At 54.8% G+C, this 22,856-nt stretch overlaps 1 protein-coding gene across 4 annotated transcripts in view; it reads left to right on the plus strand.

Moving 5' to 3' along the window:
- The window catches only part of LOC119977259 (arf-GAP with Rho-GAP domain, ANK repeat and PH domain-containing protein 1), a 259,394-nt gene that overhangs the window by 214,345 nt on the left and 22,193 nt on the right, over positions 1 to 22,856 (plus strand). For all 4 annotated transcript variants that reach the window (XM_038817991.1, XM_038817990.1, XM_038817993.1 and 1 more), the window contains 4 exons: positions 7,840 to 7,953; positions 15,168 to 15,304; positions 17,486 to 17,568; positions 21,194 to 21,247. In XM_038817991.1, the coding sequence (XP_038673919.1) occupies positions 7,840 to 7,953; positions 15,168 to 15,304; positions 17,486 to 17,568; positions 21,194 to 21,247 (388 nt within the window). The remainder of the gene's footprint in view (positions 1 to 7,839; positions 7,954 to 15,167; positions 15,305 to 17,485; positions 17,569 to 21,193; positions 21,248 to 22,856) is intronic.

Raw genomic sequence — 22,856 nt, forward strand, 5'->3', positions numbered from 1 at the left:
CGCTTCACTCGCCCTCGCTTCAGTCGCCCTCGCTTCACTCGCCCTCGTTTCACTCGCCCTTGCTTCACTCGCCTTTGCTTCACTCGCCCTCGCTTCTCGCCCTCGCTTCACTCGCCTTCGCTTCACTCGCCTTCGCTTCACTCGCCCTCGCTTCACTCACCCTCGCTTCACTCACCCTCGCTTCACTCACCTTTGCTTCACTCGCCCTCGCTTCACTCGCCCTCGCTTCACTCGCCTTCGCTTCACTCGCTGTCTCTTCACTCGCCTTTGCTTCACTCGCCCTCGCTTCACTCACCTTTGCTTCACTCGCCCTCGCTTCACTCGCCCTCACTTCACTCACCCTCGCTTCACTCACCTTTGCTTCACTCGCCCTCGCTTCACTCGCCCTCGCTTCACTCGCCTTCGCTTCACTTGCCGTCTCTTCACTCGCCTTTGCTTCACTCGCCCTCACTTCACTCGCCTTTGCTTCATTCGCCCTCGCTTCACTCGCCCTCGCTTCACTCGCCCTCTCTTCACTCACCCTCGCTTCACTCACCTTTGCTTCACTCACCTTTGCTTCACTCCCTCGCTTCACTCGCCCTCGCTTCACTCGCCTTCGCTTCACTCGCCCTCGCTTCACTCGCCCTCGCTTCACTCGCCCTCGCTTCACTCGCCCTCGCTTCACTCGCCTTTGCTTCACTCGCCCTCGCTTCACTCGCCCTCGCTTCACTCGCCTTCGCTTCACTTGCCGTCTCTTCACTCGCCTTCGCTTCACTCGCCGTCTCTTCACTCGCCTTTGCTTCACTCGCCCTCGCTTCACCCGCCCTCGCTTCACCCGCCCTCGCTTCACTCGCCCTCGCTTCACTCGCCTTTGCTTCACTCGCCCTCGCTTCACTCGCCCTCGCTTCACTCGCCTTCGCTTCACTTGCCGTCTCTTCACTCGCCTTCGCTTCACTCGCCGTCTCTTCACTCGCCTTTGCTTCACTCGCCCTCACTTCACTCACCTTTGCTTCACTCGCCCTCGCTTCACTCGCCCTCGCTTCACTCGCCCTCGCTTCACTCGCCCTCGTTTCACTCGCCCTCGTTTCACTCGCCCTCGCTTCTCTCGCCCTCGCTTCACTCACCTTTGCTTCACTCGCCCTCACTTCACTCGCCCTCACTTCACTCACCCTCGCTTCACTCACCTTTGCTTCACTCGCCCTCGCTTCACTCACCTTCGCTTCACTTGCCGTCTCTTCACACGCCTTTGCTTCACTCGCCCTCACTTCACTCACCTTTGCTTCACTCGCCCTCGCTTCACTCGCCCTCGCTTCACTCGCCCTCGCTTCAGTCGCCCTCGCTTCACTCGCCCTCGTTTCACTCGCCCTTGCTTCACTCGCCTTTGCTTCACTCGCCCTCGCTTCACTCGCCTTCGCTTCACTCGCCTTCGCTTCACTCGCCTTCGCTTCACTCGCCTTCGCTTCACTCGCCCTCGCTTCGGTCACCCTCGCTTCACTCACCTTTGCTTCACTCGCCCTCGCTTCACTCGCCTTCGCTTCCCTTGCTGTCTCTTCACTCGCCTTTGCTTCACTCGCCCTCGCTTCACTCACCTTTGCTTCACTCGCCCTCGCTTCACTCGCCCTCGCTTCACTCGCCTTCGCTTCACTTGCTGTCTCTTCACTCGCCTTTGCTTCACTCGCCCTCGCTTCACTCACCTTTGCTTCACTCGCCCTCGCTTCACTCGCCCTCACTTCACTCACCCTCGCTTCACTCGCCCTCGCTTCACTCGCCTTCGCTTCACTTGCCGTCTCTTCACTCGTCTTTGCTTCACTCGCCCTCACTTCACTCACCTTTGCTTCATTCGCCCTCGCTTCACTCGCCCTCGCTTCACTCGCCCTCGCTTCACTCACCCTCGCTTCACTCACCTTTGCTTCACTCACCTTTGCTTCACTCCCTCGCTTCACTCGCCCTCGCTTCACTCGACCTCGCTTCACTCGCCTTCGCTTCACTCGCCCTCGCTTCACCCGCCCTCGCTTCACCCGCCCTCGCTTCACTCGCCCTCGCTTCACTCGCCTTTGCTTCACTCGCCCTCGCTTCACTCGCCTTCGCTTCACTTGCCGTCTCTTCACTCGCCTTTGCTTCACTCACCTTTGCTTCACTCGCCCTCACTTCACTCGCCCTCGCTTCACTCGCCCTCGCTTCACTCACCTTTGCTTCACTCGCCCTCGCTTCACTCGCCCTCGCTTCACTCGCCCTCGCTTCACTCGCCTTCGCTTCACTTGCCGTCTCTTCACTCACCTTTGCTTCACTCGCCCTCACTTCACTCACCTTTGCTTCACTCGCCCTCACTTCACTCGCCCTCCCTTCACTCGCCCTCACTTCACTCGCCCTCGCTTCATTCACCCTCGCTTCACTCACCTTTGCTTCACTCACCTTTGCTTCACTCGCCCTCGCTTCACTCGCCCTCGCTTCACTCGCCTTTGCTTCACTCGCCCTCGCTTCACTCGCCCTCGCTTCACTCACCTTTGCTTCACTCGCCCTCGCTTCACTCGCCCTCGCTTCACTCACCTTTGCTTCACTCCCTCGCTTCACTCGCCCTTGCTTCACTCGCCCTTGCTTCACTCGCCCTTGCTTCACTCGCCCTCGCTTCACTCGCCCTCGCTTCACTCGCCCTCGCTTCACTCACCTTTGCTTCACTCACCTTTGCTTCACTCCCTCGCTTCACTGGCCCTCGCTTCACTCGCCCTCGCTTCACTCGCCCTCGCTTCACTCGCCCTCGCTTCACTCGCCCTCGCTTCACTCGCCCTCGCTTCACTCGCCATCGCTTCAGTCGCCCTCGCTTCACTCGCCCTCGCTTCACTCGCCCTCGCTTCACTCGCCCTCGCTTCAGTCACCCTCGCTTCACTCGCCCTCGTTTCACTCGCCCTTGCTTCACTCGCCTTTGCTTCACTCGCCCTCGCTTCTCGCCCTCGCTTCACTCGCCTTCGCTTCACTCGCCTTCGCTTCACTCGCCCTCGCTTCACTCACCCTCGCTTCACTCACCCTCGCTTCACTCACCTTTGCTTCACTCGCCCTCGCTTCACTCGCCCTCGCTTCACTCGCCTCGCTTCACTCGCTGTCTCTTCACTCGCCTTTGCTTCACTCGCCCTCGCTTCACTCACCTTTGCTTCACTCGCCCTCGCTTCACTCGCCCTCACTTCACTCACCCTCGCTTCACTCGCCTTTGCTTCACTCGCCCTCGCTTCACTCGCCCTCGCTTCACTCGCCTTCGCTTCACTTGCCGTCTCTTCACTCGCCTTTGCTTCACTCGCCCTCACTTCACTCGCCTTTGCTTCATTCGCCCTCGCTTCACTCGCCCTCGCTTCACTCGCCCTCTCTTCACTCACCCTCGCTTCACTCACCTTTGCTTCACTCACCTTTGCTTCACTCCCTCGCTTCACTCGCCCTCGCTTCACTCGCCTTCGCTTCACTCGCCCTCGCTTCACCCGCCCTCGCTTCACCCGCCCTCGCTTCACTCGCCCTCGCTTCACTCGCCTTTGCTTCACTCGCCCTCGCTTCACTCGCCCTCGCTTCACTCGCCTTCGCTTCACTTGCCGTCTCTTCACTCGCCTTCGCTTCACTCGCCGTCTCTTCACTCGCCTTTGCTTCACTCGCCCTCGCTTCACCCGCCCTCGCTTCACCCGCCCTCGCTTCACTCGCCCTCGCTTCACTCGCCTTTGCTTCACTCGCCCTCGCTTCACTCGCCCTCGCTTCACTCGCCTTCGCTTCACTTGCCGTCTCTTCACTCGCCTTCGCTTCACTCGCCGTCTCTTCACTCGCCTTTGCTTCACTCGCCCTCACTTCACTCACCTTTGCTTCACTCGCCCTCGCTTCACTCGCCCTCGCTTCACTCGCCCTCGCTTCACTCGCCCTCGTTTCACTCGCCCTCGTTTCACTCGCCCTCGCTTCACTCGCCCTCGCTTCACTCACCCTCGCTTCACTCACCTTTGCTTCACTCGCCCTCGCTTCACTCGCCCTCGCTTCACTCGCCCTCGCTTCACTCACCTTTGCTTCACTCGCCCTCGCTTCACTCGCCCTCGCTTCACTCACCTTTGCTTCACTCGCCCTCGCTTCACTTGCCCTCGCTTCACTCACCTTTGCTTCACTCACCTTTGCTTCACTCGCCCTCGCTTCACTCGCCCTCGCTTCACTCGCCCTCGCTTCACTCGCCTTCCCTTCACTTGCCGTCTCTTCACTCCCCTTTGCTTCACTCGCCCTCACTTCACTCACCTTTGCTTCACTCGCCCTCACTTCACTCGCCCTCACTTCACTCGCTCTCGCTTCACTCACCCTCGCTTCACTCACCTTTGCTTCACTCACCTTTGCTTCACTCGCCCTCGCTTCACTCGCCCTCGCTTCACTCACCTTTGCTTCACTCACCTTTGCTTCACTCGCCCTCGCTTCACTCGCCCTCGCTTCACTCGCCCTCGCTTCACTCACCTTTGCTTCACTCGCCCTCGCTTCACTCGCCCTCGCTTCACTCACCTTTGCTTCACTCCCTCGCTTCACTCGCCCTCGCTTCACTCGCCCTTGCTTCACTCGCCCTTGCTTCACTCGCCCTCGCTTCACTCGCCCTTGCTTCACTCCCTCGCTTCACTCGCCCTCGCTTCACTTGCCCTCGCTTCACTCGCCCTCGCTTCACTCGCCCTCGCTTCACTCGCCCTCGCTTCACTCGCCCACGCTTCACTCGCCCTCGCTTCACTCGCCCTCGCTTCACTCGCCCTCGCTTCACTCGCCCTCGCTTCACTCGCCCTCGCTTCACTCGCCCTCGCTTCACTCGCCCTCGCTTCACTCGCCCTCGCTTCTCTCGCCCACGCTTCACTCGCCCACGCTTCACTCGCCCTCGCTTCACTCGCCCTCGCTTCACTCGCCCTCGCTTCACTCGCCCTCGCTTCACTCGCCCTCGCTTCACTCGCCCTCGCTTCACTCGCCCTCGCTTCACTCGCCCTCGCTTCACTCGCCCTCGCTTCACTCGCCCACGCTTCACTCTCCCACGCTTCACTCGCGGATCATTTTCGTCCCACCGACTGGGGGGAAAATAAACGACACGGATGGAAATCAGCAGAATGTGGCAACACTGCGGCTGGCCAATGGTCAACAAAATGTCTCAAGGGCCGCACTCAGAACCCTGATGGGCCGCAGGATGCTCATTGCCACTAGAGAGTGTCTTAATGGAGGAGAAAGAGTTGTAGAGAGGAGTTGAGAGAGAGAACTCAGGACCCAGGCAACTGGAGATATGGCCAATTATGGAGGAATACTGGACAACTTTACAGTGATAGGGAGGGTTGTAAGGGCTGGAGGAGGTTACAGGGATGGGTATGGGGACTGGAGGAGGTTACAGATGGGGAGGGTTGTGTACTCGGAAGGAGGTACAGAGATAGGGAGGGTTGTAGGGGCTGGAGGAGGTTACAGAGATAGGGAGGGTTGTTGGGGCTGGAGGAGCTTACAGGGATAGGGAGGGTTGTAGGGGCTGGAGGAAGTTACAGAGATAGGGAGGGTTGTAGGGGCTGGAGGAGCTTACAGGGATAGGGAGGGTTGTAGGGGCTGGAGGAGGTTACAGAGATAGGGAGGGTTGTAGGGGTTGGAGGAGGTTACAGGGATAGGGAGGGTTGTAGGGGCTGGAGGAGGTTACAGAGATAGGGAGGGCTGCAAGGATGGAGGAGGTTACAGAGATAGGGAGGGCTGTAAGGGCTGGACGAGGTTACAGAAATAGGGAGGGCTGTAGGGGCTGGAGGACGTTACAGAAATAGGGAGGGCTGTAGGGGCTGGAGGAGGTTACAGAGATAGGGAGGGCTGTAAGGATTGGACGAGGTTACAGAAATAGGGAGGGGTGGAGGAGGTTACAGAGATAGGGAGGGCTGTAAGGATTGGACGAGGTTACAGAAATAGGGAGGGGTGGAGGAGGTTACAGAGATGGGGGGTGGCTGGAGGAGGTTACAGAGATAGGAGGGTTGTCGGGCTGGAGGAGGTTGGAGATGTGGAGGGTTGTAGGGACAGCAGGAGATTACAGAAATAGGGAGGATTTTGGAAGCTGCAGGAGGTTACAGTGATAGTGAGGGTTGTGGGAGTTGGGGGTAGAGAGTAGGGTGAAAGAGGGAGAGATAGAGGGTGAGGTAAAAAGTGGGAGGTAGAGGTGGGGTAAAAAGGGGGAGGTGGAGGCAGGTGTAGGGGGGTTGAAGGCAGGTGTCGAGGAGGGGGTGGAGGTGTAGAGAGGGGGGGGTGAGGGTAGGTGTAGATGGGGGGGGTGGAGGTAGGTGTAGAGAGGGGGTGGAGGTAGGTGTAGAGGGGGGTGGATGTAGGTGTAGAGGGGGGTTGGCAGGTGTACGGGGGGGTGGAGGTAGGTGTAGAGGGGGGTGGAGGTAGGTGTAGAGAGGGGGGTGTAGGTAGGGGGGGAGGCAGGTGTAGAGGGGGGTGGAAGTAGGTGTAGGGAGGGTGGAGGTAGGTGTAGAGAGAGGGGGGTGGAGGTAGGTGTAGAGAGGGGGGCAGGTGTAGAGAGGGGGTGGAGGTAGGTGTAGAGAGGGGAGGTGGAGGTAGGTGTAGAGGGGGGAGGGTGGAGGTAGGTGTAGAGAGAGGGGGTGGGGGTAGGTGTAGAGAGGGGGGTGGAGGTAGGTGTAGAGAGGGGGGGTGGAGGTAGGTGTAGAGGGGGGGGTGGAAGCAGGTGTAGTGAGGGGAGGTGGAGGTAGGTGTAGAGAGGGGAGGTGGAGGTAGGTGTAGAGAGGGGGGTGGAGGTAGGTGTAGGGAGGGGAGGTAGGGAAGAGGTGGAGGATGGGGCAGAGAGAGGGGGGGTGCCAGACTGGCATGCCGGGGTGCCCAGGTGCCGATCAGGCCAGGGTGCCCTGCACAGTGTTGGGTTGGTGCAGTGGGGCCCAGGGACCTCTTCATAGTGAGTTGGGGTTTGAGGAGGGGGGGGCAGGGGTCACGTCGGGGACTTCAGAGATCAGAATGCCACTTAAAAATGGCGTCCCGATCTCTCGCTGCAATGAGGCATTCCGGCGAGAGGAATTCCTCCTGACACAAAACGGGGGGCTGTGTGTGGCATCGACCGTGTGTTACTCGCTGAGGCCCACTATCTAACCCGAGGGATGTTGGATAGCGCTGTATTTCTCAGTGCTGCCAATGCTGGGGGACTTTGTTCCCATTCCGTTCAATCGTGCCCCATGAGTCACAGAGATGGAGCTTTCTGGAAGGTTCAGCAGATTTGGTCCAAATGGCATTTTTCCAATTCTGTAATTTGTAGTCATAAAGTTCTCTTGCATCAGACACTAATTCTAATGCCAGAGCTGTCTCTCAGTTAGAATCTCATGGTGTAAGCTCCAGGTTCTATACTGAGGGTGTGCTGTGCTTCCCACACGGAATGGTTAAGGTGTTTTAAGGGAACACTGGATAAACACATGCGTGTGAATGGAATAGGATATCATAGAATTCCTACAGTGCACAAGGAGGCCATTTGGCCCATCGAGTCTGCACAGACCCTCCGAAAGGGCACGTGACCTAGGTCCACTTCTCCGCCCTATCCCTGTAACACCGCGTATCGATTTGACCAATCCCTCTAACCTGCACATCTTTTGGACTGTGGGACGAAACAAGAGCACCCGGAAGAAACCCACGCAGGCACGGGGAGAACGTGCGGACTCCATATATGGTGATGGGGGGCGAGGTGAAGGGGAGAATGGGAGGAGATTTATGTGGAGTAGAGACGCCAGCATGGAGCAGAATGGCCTGTTTCTGTGCTGTGAATACTGAGGGCTAATGATTTTGTGTCATTGGATAGCGCAGTTGGTAAGGTGGCTTTCACTAAAACAAAGTCTTCCCCGGTTTTAACAATGTGCATTTCTCTTTCAGAACGACCACTACATTACAGAGAGAAAGTCTTACCCATCCTACACTCGCTGGGCACCGATAGTTACCTAGTGGTGAAAAAGAACATTGCCATGGAAACCATGCTGATGTACCTGGGTAGGTGCACCATTGGCAGAAGCCAAACTCTTCAGTCCCAACTCAAAGCTGGAGGTACTTGGGTCGCACGACACAGTGGGCCGCATCAAATTTGGGTTTAAGGCTTGTGCGTCATGCGGGTGGTCGAAGGGAGACGGAGGGGGCAACTCGGAGAGAGGGGAGAGGAAGGAGGTGCTGGGAGGGTGGGGACAAGCAGACGGTTTGGGGGGGAGACGGGGAGGGGAGGGAACGGGAGGAAGTTGTTGAACTAGAGAGGACCCCCATGCAGCAGAGGGGAGCCACACTAAATCTGTAAAAAACGCTCATTCAGGCTCAGATCGGAATATTGGCCCCATCCTGGACACCACACTTCCAGGAGGATGGGAAGGCTTCTGAGATTCACATGGATGTCTCCGGGAATGAGGAACTTCCATTACGTAGGTGGGTTGGAGAAGTCGGGAATGTTTTCCTTGGAGATGAGGTGGTCAAGAGGAGATTTGCTAATAGATATGCACTTGATGGTTGCCACTGACACGATGGGCTGAAGGGCCTTTTTCTTTGCTGTAAATCTCACTGGCTCAATGAGAGAGGTGTCGAAAACCATGAGATCCCTGGACAAAGTAGACAGGGAGAAACTGTTCCAATTGGTGGCAAGAATGGGGGAGACGGTGGCCTAGTAGTGATCCCACTGGACTAGTAATCCAGAGGCCCCAGGGTAATGATCTGGGGCCACAAGTTCAAATCCCACCCCGGCAGCTGGTGGAATTTAAATTCAGTTAATAAATCAGGAATATAAAGCCAGTCTCAGCGATGGTGACCATGAAACTATCATCGATTGTTGTAAAAATCCAGCTGCCCTTTAGGGAAGGAAATCTGCCGTCCTTACTCAGTCTGCCCTGTACGTAACTCCAAACCCACAGCAATACTGTTGACTCTTAATTAATAAAGAATTTGTTGAAAAAAGGATCAAAACCATTTTAAGGTAATTGGCAAAAGAAGCAATGGGGACATGAGGAAAAACCTTTTCACACAGCGAGTGGTCAGGATGGGGAATGTACTGTCTGTGAGTGTGGTGGAGACAGATTCACACAGCCAGTGGTTAGGATCTGGAATGCACTGTCTGTGAGTGTGGTGGAGGCAGATTCACACAGCGAGTGGTTAGGATCTGGAATGTACTGTCTGTGAGTGTGGTGGAGACAGATTCACACAGCGAGTGGTTAGGGTCTGGAATGTACTGTCTGTGAGTGTGGTGGAGACAGATTCACACAGCGAGTGGTTAGGATCTGGAATGTACTGTCTGAGAGTGTGGTGGAGGCAGATTCACACAGCGAGTGGTTAGGATCTGGAATGCACTGTCTGTGAGTGTGGTGGAGACAGATTCACACAGCGAGTGGTTAGGATCTGGAATGCACTGTCTGTGAGTGTGGTGGAGACAGATTCACACAGCAAGTGGTTAGGATCTGGAATGCACTGTCTGAGAGTGTGGTGGAGGCAGATTCACACAGCGAGTGGTTAGGATCTGGAATGTACTGTCTGAGAGTGTGGTGGAGACAGATTCACACAGCGAGTGGTTAGGATCTGGAATGTACTGTCTGTGAGTGTGGTGGAGACAGATTCACACAGCAAGTGGTTAGGATCTGGAATGCACTGTCTGTGAGTGTGGTGGAGACAGATTCAGTCCAGCTTTTCAAGATAGAATTAGGGGGTCACTGTTTCAAAATAAGGGGTCACTCATTTTAGCCAGAGCTGAGAGTGTTTTTCTCTGAGGCTTGTGGGTCTCTTCCGCAGAACACGGTGGAAGCAGAGGTTTTGAATGTTTTTAAAGCAGAGGTGGAGAGATTCTTGGTGAAGACGGGTGTGACAGGAATCGGGGGTTGAAGTTACAATCAGATCAGCCGTGATCGTATTGAATGGTGGGCAGGCTCGAGGGGCCGAATGTCCTAACCCTGCTCCTAATTCATCCGTTCATATAGAATTGGTCTCTTTGTGATAAAATATGTACAGGGAACGGTGGCACGGCAACAATTAAATTGCACTTGCAGATTGTCGACACAGAGACAACGGGCTGAATGGCCTGAAAAAAGAGGCAAGTTACCGAAACTTTTCCTCTTGCACTCATCGGGACAAATGAAAGAATACCAAATTTCAAATAATCACAATAATTTCTGCCGGAAGAGAAAAGGGTGCTGATTGGATAGTAAGCTGACTCTGATTGGCTGGGGCTTTGCCTCACGGTCAATGCCCAGTCAACACCCTTTCCTCTCGTCGTAGAAACTGTTGCGATCGTTTGCAGTTTGGCATTCTGTGTTTGCCCTGATGAGTGCATGAGAAAAAACTTCAACAACATGTCTTTCTTTTCATATCGGGAATGTTGAGAGGGGAGTTGCAAACGGACTGCAAGTGAAAGAATTAGAAAACCTTCTCCAAATACTGCGGATGCTGGAAATCGGTAATAGAAACACAAAACGCTGGAAACGCTCAGCAGGCCTGGCAGCGTGTCTGGAGAGAGAAACTGAGTTAACGGGAGGGATTTAACGGCCAACCCGCCACTTGCTTCTCAGTGGCGGAGGCGGACCGCCAGCGGGATTTCCTGGTCCCGTCATTGTCAACGGGATTTCCCGTTGACCCCGCCCCTCATCGCCGGGAAACCTGTGCTCCGGCGTGGGACCGGAATTTCCTGCTGGTGTGAACAGCCGGTAAATCCCACCCAACGTTTCAAAGGAGGACTTACAAGGCAAGGGAATATACCGTGAACAGTAGGATGCTGGGAAAAGCGGAGGACCAGAGGACCTTGAGGTGCACGTCCATAGATCCCAGAAGGCAGCAGGACAGGTAGCTACGGTGGTTAAAAAGGCATCTGTAATACTTGCCTATATCAGACGAGGCATTGTGATGGAGCTGTATAAAACCCTGGCCAGGCCATAGCGAGAGTACTGTGCGCAGTTCCGGCCGCCACACTATAGGAAGGATGTGATTGCACTGGAGAGGGTGCAGAGGAGATTCCCCAGGATCATAGAATCCCTACAGTGTGGTGACACAGTGGTTAGCACTGCTGCCTCATGGCGCCGAGGACCCGGGTTCAGTCCCGATCCCGGGTCACTGTGCGCGTGGAGTTTGCACGTTCTCCCCGTGTCTGCGTGGGTCTCACCCCCCCCCCACAACCCAAAAAGATGTGCAGAGTAGATGGACTGGCCACGTTAAATTGTCCTTTATTTGGGAGAAAAAAAGAATTGGATACTGCAAAAAAATTTTTAAAATTAGAATTCCTACAATGCCGAAGGAGGCCATTCGGCCCTTCGAGTCTGCACTAACCCTCTGAAACAGCACCCTACCTCGGCCCAAGCCCCACCCCATCCCCATGACCCCACCTAACCTGAAACCGGAGCACCCGGAGGAAACCCGCGCAGACACGGGGGGGGAACGTGCAGACTCCGCACGGACAGTCAGCCAAGGCCGGAATCCGGGTCCCAGGCGCTGCGAGGCAGTAGTGCTAACCACTGTGCCAGCAGGATGTTGCCTGGACTGGAATGTTCCAGCTACCAAGAGAGGATGGTTAAACTAGATTTGTTAGGCTGGCGGGGGAAGGGGGGGTGGGGGGTGGAGGGGGGGGGGGGAGGAGAGGGGAGGGAGGAGAGGGGAGGGGGGAGGAGAGGGGAGGGGGGAGGAGAGGGGGGGGGAGGAGAGGGGAGGGGGGGAGGAGAGGGGGGGGGAGGAGGGGAGGGGGGAGGGGGAGGAGAGGGGAGAGGGGAGGGGGGGGAGGAGAGGGGAGGGGGGAGGAGAGGGGAGGGGGGAGGAGAGGGGAGGGGGGGAGGAGAGGGGAGGGGGGGAGGAGAGGGGAGGGGGGAGGGGGAGGGGGAGGGGGGAGGAGAGGGGAGGGGGGGGAGGAGAGGGGAGGGGGGGAGGAGAGGGGAGGGGGGGGAGGAGAGGGGAGGGGGGGAGGAGAGGGGAGGGGGGGAGGAGAGGGGAGGGGGGGGAGGGGAGGGGAGGGGGGGGAGGAGAGGGGAGGGGGGGAGGAGAGGGGGGAGGAGAGGGGGGGAGGGGAGGGGGGCGGAGGGGAGGAGAGGGGGGGGAGGGGAGGGGGGGGAGGGGAGGAGAGGGGGGGGAGGGGAGGAGAGGGGGGGGAGGGGAGGAGAGGGGGGGGGAGGGGGGAGAGGGGGGAAGAGGGGAGGGGAGGGGGGGGAGGGGAGGAGAGGGGGGGGGAGGGGAGGAGAGGGGGGGGGAGAGGGGGGAGGGGAGGAGAGGGGGAGGGGAGGAGAGGGGGAGGGGGAGGAGGGGGGGGAGGGGGAGGGGGGGGGGGAGGGGAGGGGGGGAGGAGGGGAGGGGGAGGGGAGGGGGAGGGGAGGGGGGGAGGAGGGGAGGGGGAGGGGAGGGGGGGAGGAGGGGAGGGGAGGGGGAGGGGGGGAGGAGGAGAGGGGAGGGGGAGGGGAGGGGGGGAGGAGGGGAGGGGGAGGGGGGAGGAGGGGAGGGGAGGGGGAGGGGAGGGGGGGTGGAGGGGAGGGGGGGGAGGAGAGAGGAGGGGGGAGGAGAGAGGAGGGGGGAGGAGAGGGGGAGGAGAGGGGAGGGGGGGAGGAGAGGGGGGGGGGGAGAGAGGGGAGGGGGGGGAGGAGAGGGGAGGGGGGGAGGAGAGGGGAGGGGGGGAGGAGAGGGGGGGGGGAGAGGGGAGGAGGGGGGAGGGGGGGGAGGAGAGGGGAGGGGGGGAGGAGAGGGAGGGGGGGAGGAGAGGGGAGGGGGGGAGGAGAGGGGGGGGGAGAGGGGAGGAGGGGGGAGGGGGGGGAGGAGAGGGGAGGGGGGGAGGAGAGGGGAGGGGGGGAGGAGAGGGGGGGGGAGAGGGGAGGAGGGGGGAGGGGGGGAGGAGAGGGGAGGGGGGGAGGAGAGGGGAGGGGGGGAGGAGGGGGAGGAGAGGGGAGGGGGGAGGGGAGGGGAGGGGGGGAGGAGAGGGGAGGGGGGGAGGAGAGGGGAGGGGGGGAGGAGAGGAGAGGGGAGGGGGGGAGGAGAGGGGAGGGGGGGAGGAGAGGGGAGGGGGGGAGGAGAGGGGAGGGGGGGAGGAGAGGGGAGGGGGGGAGGAGAGGGGAGGGGGGGAGGAGAGGGGAGGGGGGGAGGAGAGGGGAGGGGGGGGCCTGATTAAGGTTTGCAAAACTATGAGGGACATAGACATGGTGGATAGGAAGAAGCTTTTCCCCTAAGTGGAGGGGCCAATAATCAGGGGGCCGGTGGCCTAGTGGTTAGCACTGCTGCCTCACGGCGCTGAGGTCCCAGGTTCGATCCCGGCTCTGGGTCACTGTCAGTGTGGAGTTTGCACATTCTCCCCGTGTCTGTGTGGGTTTCACCCCCACAACCCAAAAAAAAATGTGCAGAGTGGGTGGATTGGCCACGCTAAATTGCCCCTTAATTGGAAAAAATAATTGGGTAATCTAAAATTTTTTTTAAAAATGTTTTTTTAAAATAATAATAATCAGGGGGCAGGGATTTAAGTTAAGGGGCAGGAGGGTTAGAGGGGGTTTGAGGAAAAACCTTTTCGCCCAGAGGGTGGTGGGAGTCTGGAACTCGTTGCCTGAAAGGGTGGTGGAGGCAGGGACCCTCACAACTGTGCGTTTGAAATGCCGGAATGTACAAGACCACGGACCGAGTGCTGGAAAATGGGATTAGAATAGATCGGTGCTTGATGGCTGGCACTGACTTGATGGGCCAAAGGGCCTCTTAATGGGCTGTAAGACTCTGATTCTAAATCTAATATGACTCTTCTGAAGTTAGATGGGGTTATTGGGTTATGGGGATAGGGTGGAGGTGTGGGCTTGGGTAGGGTGCTCTTTCCAGGAGCCGGTGCAGACTCAATGGGCCGAATGGCCTCCTTCTGCACTTTAAATTCTATAATTCTATAATTCTGAAGTTAGATGGGGTTATTGGGTTACGGGGATAGGGTGGAAGTGAGGGTTTAAGTGGGTTGTGCAGACTCACTGGGCCGAATGGCCTCCTTCTCCACTGCATGTTCCATGTTCTTCATTCCCCAAATATTAGTTTTGAAATGTTCGGAGGTGTTGGTGACAAGGGCATTGTTTATTTGCCCATCCCCTGGTTACAGCAATCCAAAGTCAGAGTGGGGTTTAAAATTCCGTTCTTTGGATTTGTGAAAGGAAGGTTCTGGAATTCTTCAGATTCATTCAAGGCCCCGTTAAACAGATTCATGATCGAGAACGGCGTCTAGAGTTATCAGGGGGTAGGTGGGAACATAGGGGTGAGGTTACAATCAGATCAGCTGTGATCTTATTGAACGGCAGAGATAGTTCAAAGGGCTGAATGGCCTTCTCCTGCAAATTGGGGATTCGAAGTGGGTCGATGAAATCAGGGGGAACCTGCAACGGAGGAGGTGTCTGCAGGCCATGTTTACTGCTGCAGTGTCTGAACGAAGCTGTTCGTCCTACTCAGGGTCACACAGGAAAAGGCACTTGGCTGAAGTGCTCTATCATGTTCCTGTGAGCCACGAGGAGGACTCATTATGTACTGGGAGCAGAGGCTGCAAAGGTCTCAAACAGACAAAGGGTGAAACTGAAATCTCACTTTTCTCTCTCTCTCTCTCCTGCCTCTCTCTTCCACTTCTTTCTCTCTCCTGCCTCTCTCCCTCCTGTCCTCTCTCCCTCCTGTCCCCTCTCTCATTCTCCCTCCTCCTCTCTCTTCCGCCTATCTTCCGCTTCTTTCTCTCTCTCTCCCGTTTCTTGCTCTCCTGCCACTCTGTCTCCCTCCCGCCTCGCTCTCTCTCTCTCTCCCTGCTGCCTCCCTCTCTCTCCCTACTGCCACCCTCTCTCTCCCTCCTGCCTCCCTCTCTCTCCCGCCTCTCACTCTCTCTCTCCCGGTTCTATCTCTCTTCCTCCTACCTCTCTCTCTCTCTCCCTCCTGCCTCCCTCTCTCTCCCGCCTCTCTCTCTCCCTCCCGGTTCTATCTCTCTTCCTCCTACCTCTCTCTCTCTCTCTCTCTCTCCCTCCCTCCTGCCTCTCTCTCTCCCTCTCCCGGTTCTATCTATCTCCCTCCTGCCTCTCTCTCTCCCGCCTCTCTCTCTCTCTCTGTCTCCCTCTCCCGGTTCTATCTATCTCCCTCCTGCCTCTCTCTCTCCCGCCTCTCTCTCTCTCTCTCTCTCCCGGTTCTATCTCTCTCCCTCCTTCCTCTCTCCCTTCCTCCCCGCTCTTTTCTCCCTCCCCCCCCCTTCCCACTTCTCCGTCTCCCGTTTTGGATTTTCCTTACAGCCAGCCGGGTAGCTGATCAGAAACATGGGATGGTGAAGTTCCGGGAGGAGAGGAAGCTCGGATTGGGAGTGGGAAGTTTCAGTGACCGGTACCTCATGTTGACTGGCTTCACCCTCCGACTCTACAAGGAAGTGCGAGTAAGTAACCAATCAGCGTGGGAGGATGGCCCGGATGGATTGCTGCTCCTGTTCTGACCCCCGGACCCTGCTGGGGGCTGAGAGTGGAGACCCTCACTAGAGAACAAGCCAAACACACCCACTGGCCAGTTAGCTGCTCAGGGCTGAGGCCAGCAGCGGCCAGGAATGGACAATTTGGACCATGTTTCCTTTCTGCCGTCACTCCTGCTGAATCCAGATGTTGTCTGCCAGCTGTTCGGCTTTCTCATGCAGCAGCTCTGATCTGAGATTAACTCGACCTTCTACATCATAGACCTCTCAGTAATCCATGGTACCAGCCGTGGTTCACTGCTCAGCCCTCGGGCCTCTCAAAGTGGATGGGAATAAATCCCAGCCCAAAGACAGGAGCACAAAATCCCTGACTGACATTCCCACTGAGGGAGTGCAGCATGGTCAGAATTCCGGTCTTTCAGTGAGATTTACAACTCAGACCCAACCTGCTCAAATACAGCATAGAATCTCCCTCGAAACTCTCCCAACTGTCCCCATCAAACACTCCCAGGACAGGTACAGCACAGGGTTAGATACAGAGTAAAGCTCCCTCTACACTGTCCCCATCAAACACTCCCAGGACAGGGACAGCACGGGGTTAGATACAGAGTAAAGCTCCCTCTACACTGTCCCCATCAAACACTCCCAGGACAGGGACAGCACGGGGTTAGATACAGAGTAAAGCTCCCTCTACACTGTCCCCATCAAACACACCCAGGACAGGTACAGCACGGAGTTAGATGCAGAGTAAAGCTCCCTCAACACTGTCCCCTTCAAACACTCCCAGGTCAGGTACAGCACGGGGTTAGATACAGAGTAAAGCTCCCTCGACTGGGGCAGCACGGTAGCATGGTGGTTAGCATAAATGCTTCACAGCTCCAGGGTCCCAGGTTTGATTCCCGGCTGGGTCACTGTCTGTGCGGAATCTGCACATCCTCCCCGTGTGTGCGTGGGTTTCCTCCGGGTGCTCCGGTTTCCTCCCACATTCCAAAGATGTGCGGGTTAGGTGGATTGGCCAGGCTAAATTGCCCTTAGTGTCCTAAAAAATAAGGTTAATGGGGGTTGTTGGGTTACTGGTATAGGTATACGTGGGCTTGAGTAGGGTGATCATTGCTCGGCACAACATCGAGGGCCGAAGGGCCTGTTCTGTGCTGTACTGTTCTAATTCTAATTCTAATTCTACACTGTCCCCATCAAACACTCCCAGGACAGGTACAGCACGGAGTTAGATGCAAAGTAAAGCTCTCTCTACGCTGTCTCCATCAAACACTCCCAGGACAGGTACAGCACGGGGTTAGATACAGAGTAAAGCTCCCTCTACACTGGCCCCATGAAACACTCCCAGGACAGGTACAGTACGGAGTTAGACGCAGAGTAAAGCTCCCTCTACACTGTCCCCATCAAACACTCCCAGGACAGGTACAGCACGGGGTTAGAGACAGAGTAAAGCTCCCTCTACACTGTCCCCATCAAACACTCCCAGGACTGGTACAGCACGGGGTTAGATACAGAGTAAAGCTCCCTCTACACTGTCCCCATCAAACACTCCCAGGACAGGTACAGCACGGGGTTAGATACAGAGTAAAGCTTCCCTCTACACTGTCCCCATCAAACACTCCCAGGACAGGTACATCACGGGTTAGGTACAGAGTAAAGCTCCTCTCTACACTGTCCCCATCAAACACTCCCAGGACAGGTACAGCACAGGGGTTAGATACAGAGTAAAGCTCCCTCTACACTGTCCCCATCAAACACTCCCAGGACAGGTACAGCACGGGGTTAGGTACAGAGTAAAGCTCCCTCTACACTGTCCCCATCAAACACTCTCAGGACAGGTACAGCACAGGGTTAGATACAGAGTAAAGCTCCTTCTGCGTAACCTGGGCCAGACATTGATAACGGTTCCATTACACGCAAATCCGAGGGCCTTGGATCAATGTGACAGTTTTCCTGTCGAATCATGAACAGTTTGATAACATGGACTTGTTCCATCTGGAGCTGGATGGAGGGATGGAGTCAGTTATTGATCTGACTGCTGGAGAGAGATATATGAATGATCAGCTGTTGATGTAGCTGCTGAATATCCCATGAGCTACTTGTTGAGTTTGGCTTGGATGCTGTCGGATTGATTTGTCTTATGTTTGCGCGCAGAGCAATAAGCCTGAGAAGGAATGGCCTATGAAGAGTTTGAAGATCTATCTCGGTGTGAAGAAGAAATTTAAAGCACCAACATGGTGAGAATGTGTTGCTGTGTCTAACTGATCTGTACTGTTCCCTGAGGGTTGGAGGGCTTTGGGTAAGATTCTGTTGTCTGGCTGCCACCAGGTTCACTGTTATTAGGAAACATTTACAGAAACAGACCATTCGGCCCAATTGGGCCATGTTTGTTTCTGGGCTCCACCGAGCCTCCTCTATATTGTTCATCTCCACCCGTCCCAAATGAAATGAAAATCGCTTATTGTCACGAGTAGGCTTCAAAATGAAGTTACTGTGAAAAGCCCCTAGTCGCCACATTCCGGCGCCTGTTCGGGGAGGCTGGTACGGGAATTGAACCGTGCTGCTGGCCTGCCTTGGTCTGCTTTCACAGCCAGCAATTTAGCCCAGTGTGAGTGAGTTCCACATTCTCCCCACTCTGCGGGGACGTTTCTCCTGAACACCCGATTGGATTAATTCCTGAGTGTCTTATGTTGATGGCCCATGGCTCTGATCTCGACCTGTCTGCCCTGTCAATCCCTTTCAGAAGCGTTCCTGCGGATGTGGTGCTATGCCTGTGAATAATATTACATGATGGGGAGATGCCGGCGTTGGACTGGGGTGAGCGCAGTAAGAAGTCTTACAACACCAGGTTAAAGTTCAACAGGTTTGTTTCAAACACGAGCTTTCGGAGCGCAGCTCCTTCCTCAGGTGAATGGCAAGGACCTCGCCATTCACCTGAGGAAGGAGCAGCGCTCCGAAAGCTCGTGTTTGAAACAAACCTGTTGAACTTTAACCTGGTGTTGTAAGACTTCTTACTGCGCTCACCCCAGTCCAACGTCTAGCAAATGCCTTTACCTGCAGATACCTGAACATGTTTCCCGGGGGGAGCCCAAATTTCTCCTCCAACTCCCCCAGGCTCGCAAACCTCCCGTCGATAAACATGTCCCTCAGCTGTCTAATGCCCGCTCTGTACCAATCCCTGAAATCCCCCATCCATGTTCCCCTGTGACGAACCTATGGTTCCCCCTTAACGGAGCCTCCATCGAGCCCCCCACTTCTCCCCTATGTCGCCTCCACTGCCCCCAAATCTTGAGGGTAGCCGCCACTACCGGACTCGTGGTATACCTCGTGGGAGGGAGCGGCCAGGGCGCCGTTACCAGGGCCCCCAGGCTTGTATCCCCACAGGACGCTCTCTCCATCCGTTTCCATGCTGCCCCCTCCCCCTCCATCACCCACTTGCGCACCATCGACACGTTGGCCGCCCGTAAGGCGTACATGAGGACAGTTGCACATAAGGATAGTTCCAGGAGAGTCTATGTAACTAAATCAATAACTTGGTCTGCATAACTTTCTGATTGTTACCTTACTACGTGTACATCAATAAATCATCATTCTAGTTAAGCCACCAGCAGTTCTGTACATTCATTGCAAAGACAAGAACACGGAACACAACAGTGGAGTAAAGGGTTAATGTTACGTTCATTAAGTAATGATATTAATGATGATGTTGGCACGGTATTAGGGTCAGGTGAGCAAGAGGCTCTAAACCAGCAAGGACCAGAACGGTCAGTGTACAGAGAATAATATACTTACCGTACAACCTTAGATTTAAACAGTTATAAATAAATAGTTTCAAGAAAAACAAAGTACTGACTATCTCCCAGTCACTGCTGTGTAGCTAGAAAACTACCCAACAGCCCAAGCCATGGTGACGTGTAAAAGATCGAAACACGACAAGACCTTGGTTACACTTCACTTTTCAAGAGAAAAGAGCTCCAGACTGTTCAACCTTTCCTCAATCAATAATCTTATTGTCACAAGTAGGCTTACAACACTGCAATGAAGTGCATAGAACACAACTGTGAATGTGCTCCTAGTTGCCACATTCCGGCGCCTGTTCGGGTTCACAGAGGGAGAATTCAGAATGTCCAATTCACCCAACAGCACGTCTTTCAGGACTTGTGGGAGGAAACCGGAGCACCCGGAGGGAACCCACGCGGACACAGACAGTGCGGAGGAATTGAACCTGGTCCCTGGAGTCACTATTTTAGCGACAGTACCGCTAACCACTGCCGACCCAAAGGCATCCCAGCACCTCAGCATGTTCCTCCTGGTGTAGCGAAGGTTCAGGTTATTTGATTTGAGAATTTTAAAATGGATTGATAGACTAGAGCGAAACTTTCTCGATTGATTAGGAACATAGATCAGAGACCATGCGTTCTGATGAGAAGTTAGGAAACATGTTTTCACCCACATCTCCCACTCATCAGTAGATGTCAGCTCAGTGAACCATCTTTAGATCTGAAATTTTAGTATAGGAAAGGTTATGGAGCCAAGGCGGGTGAGTGGAGTTGGGATCCACTCCAAAGGCGGAACAGCTTTGAGGGGCTGAATGTTCCTGACTCTGGCCTCTTGGGAGTAAAATTGGTCTCCGGGTGCGTGTTGCACTTCACCTTCCTGTCTCTCCCAGCTGGGGTTATACTGTCCTTGTTTTCCTGTCTGATTTCATCCCTCTCCTCCCCTACCTCTTCTGTCCCTTTCCTCTCCTCCCATCCCCTCCCCTCACCCTCTCACCCCTCCTCTCCCCCTCCAACTCTCTGTCCCTCTCCTCCTTCCCTTCCATCCGCTCTTCCTCCTCTTGTCCCCACTCCCCATCCCTCTCTGTCTTTACCTCTTCCTTTAACCGTGCCTTTGTACAGTTTCTTTCTGACCCTTACTGTATCACAGAAGATAATCTCATCAGTGTTTTGCATCAATTATTGTTGAGAACAGTTAATAACAATAAGAACAGTTGCTAAGAACAGTATTTGGAAATATTGACTATCGGGTCCAATGGAGGAAACAACTTGCATTTCTTCTTTAAAAATAAATTCAGCGCACCCAATTAATTTTTCCCAATTAAGGGGCAATTTAGCATGGCCAATCCACCTAACCTGCACATCTTTTGGATTGTGGGGGTGAGACCCACGCAAACACGGGGAGAATGTGCAAACTTCACACGGACAGTGACCCAGGGCCGGGATCGAACCTGGGACCACGGCGCCGTGAGGCAACAGTGCTAACCCACTGCGCCACCGTACGGCACTAGAACTTGCATTTCTATAGCACCATTCACATCCTCCCGTTGCCCCAAAGTGCTCTATAGCCAAGAGACAGTAGTCGCTGTTGCAATGTAAGCACAATGCAGCAACTGGCCTGTGCACAGCAGGATCCCACAGGTAGCAATGTGAATGTGGCCGGGTTAATCATTTTTGTGAAGTTGATTGAGGGATAAATATTGGCCAGGCCAACAGAAAGGCCCATCACTAATTGTCCTGAGAAGGTGGTGAGGAATGGCCTTTTTGAACCGCTGCAGTCCCTGAGGTGTAGGTACACCCACTGTGCTGTTAGGGTTGGAGTTCCAGGATTTCGCCCCAGTGACAGTGAAGGAATGGCCGATATATTTCCAAGTCAGGGTGGTGGGTGACTTGGAGGGGATCCTCCAGGTGGTGGGGCTCCCAGGTATCTCCTGCCCTTGGTGTGACGCAAACAGTATTTAATCACCAGGTTATAATTTAACAATTTTTACCACGAGATGCTGCATTGAATGATGGACACAGGATTTGGCAGGCGTGGCCATGAAGGTCTCCATTTTGTAATGTCGTTGTGTCTTCTTTGTTTCAGTTGGGGATTCACCATTGTTCATGAAAACAAAGAAAAGAATGAGAAACAACACTGGTGAGTAAGGGGCAACAAACAGAGAGTAACTCTCTCCCGGGTATCTGTTACTCTACATATAAACACCACCGACCCCCTCGATTAGATTCCAGTCTGTAACTCTCTCCCGGGTATCTGTTATTCTACATATAAACCCCCCCGACCCCCTCGATTAGATTCCAGTCTGTAACTCACTCCAGGGTATCTGTTACTCTACATATAAACCCCCCCCCCCCCGACCCCCTCGATTAGATTCCAGTCTGTAACTCACTCCCGGGTATCTGTTACTCTACATATAAACCACCCTAAACACCTCGATTAGATTCCAGTCTGTTACTCACTCCTGGGTATCTGTTATTCTATATATAAACCCCCCCGAACCCCTCGATTAGATTCCAGTCTGTAACTCACTCCCGGGTATCTGTTACTCTACATATAAACCCCCCCCCGACCACCTCGATTAGATTCCAGTCTGTAACTCACTCCCAGGTATCTGTTACTCTACATATACACCCTTCCGACCCACTCGATTAGATTCCAGTCTGTAACTCACTTCCGGGTATCTGTTACTCTACATATACACCCTTCCGACCCACTCGATTAGATTCCAGTCTGTAACTCACTCCGGGTATCTGTTACTCTACATATACACCCTTCCGACCCACTCGATTAGATTCCAGTCTGTAACTCACTCCCGGGTATCTGTTACTCTATATATAAACCCCCCTGAACCCCTCGATTAGATTCCAGTCTGTAACACACTCCCGGGTATCTGTTATTCTATATATAAACCATCCCAAACCCCTCGATTAGATTCCAGTCTGTGATTCACTCCCGGGTATCTGTTATTCTATATATAAACCCCCTGAACCTCTCGATTAGATTCCAGTCTGTAACTCACTCCCGGGTATCTGTTATTCTATATATAAACCCCCTGAACCTCTCGATTAGGTTACAGTCTGCAACTCACTCCCGGGTATCTGTAATTCTACATATAAATCTCCCCGACACCCTCGATTAGATTCCAGTCTGTAACTCACTCCCGGGTATCTGTTACTCTACATTAACACCCCTCCGACCCACTCGATTAGATTACAGTCTGTAACTTACTCCCGGGTATCTGTTACTCTACATATAAACCCCCCCGACCCCCTCGATTAGATTCCAGTCTGTAACTCAATCCCGGGTATCTGTTACTCTGCATATAAACCCCCCTGAACCCCTCGATTAGATTCCAGTCTGTAACTCACTCCCGGGTATCTGTTACTCTACATATAAACCCCCCCTGACCCCTCGATTAGATTCCAGTCTGTAACTCACTCCTGTGTATCTGCTATTCTATATATAAACCCCCCTGAACCCCTCGATTAGATTCCAGTCTGTAACTCACTCCCGGGTATCTGTTATTCTATATATAAACCACCCTGAACCCCTCAATTAGATTCCAGTCTGTAACTCACTCCCGGGTATCTGTTATTCTATATATAAACCACCCTGAACCCCTCGATTAGATTCCAGTCTGTAACTCACTCCCGGGTATCTGTTATTCTATATATAAACCACCCTGAACCCTCGATTAGATTCCAGTCTGTAACTCACTCCCAGGTATCTGTATATTCTATATATAAAT

Source organism: Scyliorhinus canicula, chromosome 14, assembly GCF_902713615.1.
Source record: "Scyliorhinus canicula chromosome 14, sScyCan1.1, whole genome shotgun sequence".
NCBI classification, from domain to species: Eukaryota; Metazoa; Chordata; class Chondrichthyes; order Carcharhiniformes; family Scyliorhinidae; genus Scyliorhinus; species Scyliorhinus canicula.